Source organism: Montipora capricornis, chromosome 7 (genome assembly GCF_036669925.1).
Source record: "Montipora capricornis isolate CH-2021 chromosome 7, ASM3666992v2, whole genome shotgun sequence".
NCBI classification, from domain to species: domain Eukaryota; kingdom Metazoa; phylum Cnidaria; class Anthozoa; order Scleractinia; family Acroporidae; genus Montipora; species Montipora capricornis.
In genome coordinates, this window is record NC_090889.1 from 17973460 (window position 1) to 17978459 (window position 5000).

At 40.7% G+C, this 5000-nt stretch overlaps 1 protein-coding gene across 1 annotated transcript in view; it reads right to left on the bottom strand.

The window, feature by feature from the left end:
- The window catches only part of LOC138056350 (vesicle-fusing ATPase-like), a 63199-nt gene that overhangs the window by 2054 nt on the left and 56145 nt on the right, over positions 1–5000 (bottom strand). Inside the window, exons 26-31 of the mRNA XM_068902129.1 lie at positions 4860–4939; positions 4143–4277; positions 3570–3631; positions 3009–3060; positions 2644–2699; positions 497–539 (exon numbers count right to left, since the gene is read on the bottom strand). Coding sequence (XP_068758230.1) covers positions 518–539; positions 2644–2699; positions 3009–3060; positions 3570–3631; positions 4143–4277; positions 4860–4939 — 407 coding nt within the window. The 3' untranslated portion in view covers positions 497–517. The remainder of the gene's footprint in view (positions 1–496; positions 540–2643; positions 2700–3008; positions 3061–3569; positions 3632–4142; positions 4278–4859; positions 4940–5000) is intronic.

The window sequence follows — 5000 nt, forward strand, 5'->3', positions numbered from 1 at the left end:
ATTTGTTTTTGTTTTTGTTTTTTTAGGGGGGGGGGGGGGGGGAGAAGAGCTTTTTTATTTCGAAACACCAATTCTGGGATTGAGACATTTCCGAGTTTCTGTTTGTCTAGGTTTCGAAGTGAGTCTTGGTGCTCAACTATTGAAAGCAAAATGAGTTTGATTTTCATAATACGCCCTCATTTTGTGTACCAGGACTCGCTTTGAAATTGAGGCATGCAGGAAGTCGGAAATGGGCTATTGAAGGCTTAAAGACTGCCCGTCAAAAAAGAGGAAAGAGAACGCATGAACACAAAGGAAATTTAAAACTGTATGCTGTATGCAGGAAGATTGATGGCCAACTTAAACTGTTCGAGAATAAATGAAATCAAAATAATCTCTGATGGGAGGGTTAACAGGAACCTCACTGGGCGCAAAGAGTACTTGACGCGTTCTAAAACCTACTTGAGTTTATGAACACGCAAAACTATTTATATTTTTATTACAAAATATTCCTTACCTATTGCGTTCGTTGAATTTATTACAATGGCGGACCTCTAAGACTGAAAAGATTAACAAATGTCAAGTGTAAGCACAATATGGAACTAAAAAGCTGTTTCGTAACGATTCAAGAAGATCGCCTCCTGGATTTACTCCCACAGTAGTTAGGTTTAAGATGGATCGTAGTCTACAGGCATCAAGATCTAGAGTTACCGTAGCCTGCGCAGCTGGCGGTTCTGTTTTAGCGGAACGTGAGAGATCTCGAGCGGCGAAGGCGGGAGAAGGCTGGGGAGAGAAGGAACGAGGAACGGTTCTTCGTTTCCCCCGTACCAGCTTTCTCGCCCCACTCGAAATCTCTCGCTGCACTCCGCAACAACAGAAACGCCATCTACGCTGGCTTGAGTTGCCGCGGTTCCCAAACTGCAGTTCGAAGTGTACAGTTTGTTGTTGGAGATTTCAGTGTACACTGACGCATAAATTGGGCAGTGGTACGATCATTCTAATTTGAGAATACGGAGTAAATTACTGGGATCTTTACATCTCTAATAGTAAGTACGAAGACGCCCGACACAAGGAAATGCAAGCCGGAAACCAACGGTTGTAGAAAAACAGGCGACGTCGTTAGAGATTCCTCAACGACGACGTTTTTAAAAGAGAGGTTGGGCGCGATAGGACCCGGCTTTGTATTGCTTAAGTTTTCATAGAGCCCTGTCTGTCTGGATTTCTGAATAGGCGCAGGAGCCCATCAGCCGGAGCGTGCAACTTACCTATTTTCGTGCAACGGCGTTTTCACAAGTAAGGTTATTTTTAGATTAAATTTCCCGCTAATGAGACTCCCACAGGAGCCCGATGACAAGCCCGATCACAAGAAATTAAGCTGACGTCATAGGGTCACCGAACCGGAACTGCCTTTGTTTTTTGACCTAATTCGCGGGAAGAGCTAGTCTAAAAATAAATCTACTTGTGAAAACGCCGTTTCACAGACGCTGTATGGAAGTTGCACGCTCCAGATGGGCTTCTGATAGGCGCCAAGTAAGCCATAAGTGCAACAGAAACTCAAGTCAACTTGAGACTTACTTGACGCGTTATCGCCGTGTTTCAGTCGGATCTGCGCAAATTCGCATTCGAGGAGGATAATCGAACTTCGCCTTCTCTGAAGAAACCTCGTTTTTAAAGTTTCATATTAAGGTTCGATAAGGTACTTCAAATAAAATAAACCTCGTTGACATTCATAGTAGACATCGGGCATACTAAAGCCTTCTTACGTTACTAGTATGAACCCCCCTAATACAACAACGATTGATTGACAATGACCCGCACAAAAAAAGGAAATACCGCTATTATTACAGCGCTTGTTCTCCCTTTTTTAACTTAGGGCTAAGCACCAAGAGGAGAAAAATACTGCCTTTTAATTTCATCTACATGTACGACTAGTTCGACATTCCTAAGATAACGACCGTAAAAATCACAGGATTCGTCTCACAACTCTCTGAGATAAACAATATAGACCATAATTGAAGAGACTCTGTCTAACAACTCTTCTTAAAAATTCGATGGGACGTTAAGTAACCCTGACAAAGAGTGAAACAGGGATTTTTAAGTATTTTGGTCTAGTCTTGTTTAGGCAACATTGTAACTGAAGCTCGCTATTTGTGTTACCTAAACCGTAGTTAATCGAGGGACTGGTTATGAAACCTTAAAACCTTCAAAAGCGAGAACAATGTTTCGATCGATGTTCAATTGACCGAGACAATGCGTTATCTTTTGGTTTCGCTTTGCAAGGGTTCGCAAATTAGTTGCGCATAATTTTATCGAAATATTTTATTGGTTATCTTCTCGGAAAAAGGTGCGTTTTGAGCACCGTCAACGCCAAAAATACAGACAAAAACATGAAACAAAGAGACTTGACGAGTTTCATAACCATCTCTGAAAATTAACTATGCCAAAACTTAAACTAAGATGAGGATGTAGCCTTGATCAGTAATTAAGCCCAAAGAAATTAAAATGTGACCACTTTTTGAAAAAAGTGACCATTAATTGGCGAATTTTCCACATCGCAGGAAAAACTTTTTAAGAGCAACCAATTTCTAAGAACAATACTGAACTCATCAAAGGCCTACAGTATATGAAGTATTATTTTCAGAGGCTCATTGACATAGCTCTTACCATTTTTCGTCTTCAAGGAGACTCAAGAACTTGTCCACCCGATCCCGCTTGTTGGACTGGTAAAGAAAAAAACAAATGTTAAGTCGAAAAACATGTCGATGAGTTAACACATCGAAAGTAACCGTAAAGTTTTCAAAGAGTGAAACCGATACGGAAAGGGCATTATCATTAGTTAATTGATTCACATAAACACAAATTCACAACCGAGACAAAGATTTGCATAAGAATAAAACTATGTTTCTGGAGGCTTAATTTTGGAAACCAATGTGGAACAGGAACATCAACTTCAGCTACCGTGTTGTCATGTGAAAATTACTTTAGATGGTAAAATGAATTTCGTCTAATTTACGGTAGATTTAATGTACCTGTATAGCCATTTCTGCCATCATAAGTAGTTTCTTTATGCCAATAAATACCCTTGAGGAAAAAAAACATTATTAACAGTTAACACAGCAAATAATATGCAGTCAAAAAGCAAGGTTCTACTTGAGCCACTGGGGATCACACGAATTAACGGAGGTCATCCCAGCTTCTGAAGCATGAAGCGACGAAGAGTATTGTTACTTCCCCCTTAACGGGCCACTGGTCCATCGAAAGGCTTCCCCAAAGAGAGAGTCACAAGAAACCTTTTAATAAAACACTTGAGTGATGAGACAGAGCGTGGAACTAAGATTCTTCTCTACAGGAAACAACACGATGGCAGAGCCGGGTCTCGAACCAGCGGCCCTAAGGACGGGAGCTCGGCGCGCTAATCACTATGCTACCGCGCCTTCTCACACCAGGTGCCTCCTGGTTCCCAGAGCCCCTCATCTTAGGGGTTCCTTATAACATAAAGACGATGAAGATTGTACAAGGGTTGTTTGTTTTATGGGTTGGTGAAAACCGCAAAATAATGATGACTGTATCTTCTCTGACACTATATGTACCTTTGTTGACCAATATTTCTCTCGATTTCTTTAACTTCGTCGGCATCAAACAACTTAACATCCTGAATAAAACAAAAATACCACAGCTTAAAAGCAAACCAGATAGAAATGCTCCCTCAAGCCAGGCTTTGGTTGTGCCAACTTGCGCACGTTTGAGATAAATTGGGGGAACGACTTGAGGTCTTCCTTTATCACTCGCTATCGGTAGCACTGAAAAGCTAAAAGTACTCCGGCTCAAAAAGGCTTTCAGAGCGCTTGAGGAAATTCCTTTGAGCTAACGTTGACAAAAACCCACTCAAAGCAGAGTTTAAAAGGAGCTGCACAGAATCGCATCTCATTTCATCGTTGTAAAACGTGTCAAGGTTTAATAATCAGCTTTTTGCCTCCTGAAGTTGCTTGAGGTACATAAATACCTTTTTTCCCTTTGCTCTTTGCCCGTGACACTTTTCGTCAATAAACAGCCTTCATAAACCCTAACCCTAACGGACTGTTCAAATAATTCTTTTTGAGTTTATAAACGAGAGCCGGATTAGGACAGTAATATATAAAAGAACAATGTTAAGTGCTACTGACCTGAAACACTGCTTTGAGATGATCAGTTGAAGACAAGCAGGAAACATGAATGACGGTGTTGAACGCTTCTACAATTCCCATGGTTTCCAATACGTCTCGACAGCTTGTTGTTCCAATAACGATTAACTTGCGACCCTTAAATACAAGGAGAATGTCTAGTGAATTTCACCAGGGATTGGTCATGTTTTTGTGGCTGCGCTGTCCTCTTTAATTATTTTCAATCTATTCTTAAATTTTGAAGCACCTAGGGACACTATTGCATGGATAAATCTTGCCTGCAGGAATTCGAGCAGAATAAGAGATTTTTGAGGCGAGCATTCTGCCGGCAGAATAAGGAATTTTCCAGCTGAATTTGAGCAGAATAAGGGAAAATCAGCGGCACTAATGATATGCATCACATTTGTGAGAGAAATCAAAACGAAATAAAAAACAAAAGGAAAATACTTTGTGTTTGATTTGATTATTTGACCTAAAGTAAGATGAAGTGCAATTTTGCTACGCATAATCCGAGCCGAGTCCCGTAAGTGAAAAGCGTGCGAAGCATGACGTGATTCGAGATGGACCAATCGGCATACATTCCATAAATAACTGGCCGCGTGAACATGTACTAAAATTAGATTGAAACAAATTCTCATTGGTAGCGGGCCATGTATGGGAGATTGGTTCTCTTCGATAATGTTCTCTTGATGCATATCATTCGCTGTAGTTTCTGTTTACCTTTCTCAGCTTTTTCTTCAGCAGCACAAGTAACGCTTGTAATACGGTGTTGGAAAATCTCGGACCAATGGCGACATAATCTAAAAACAAGGAATGAGGAAGTCGACGTTTTTAATAATTTGCAAAACAAAACAAGATAAA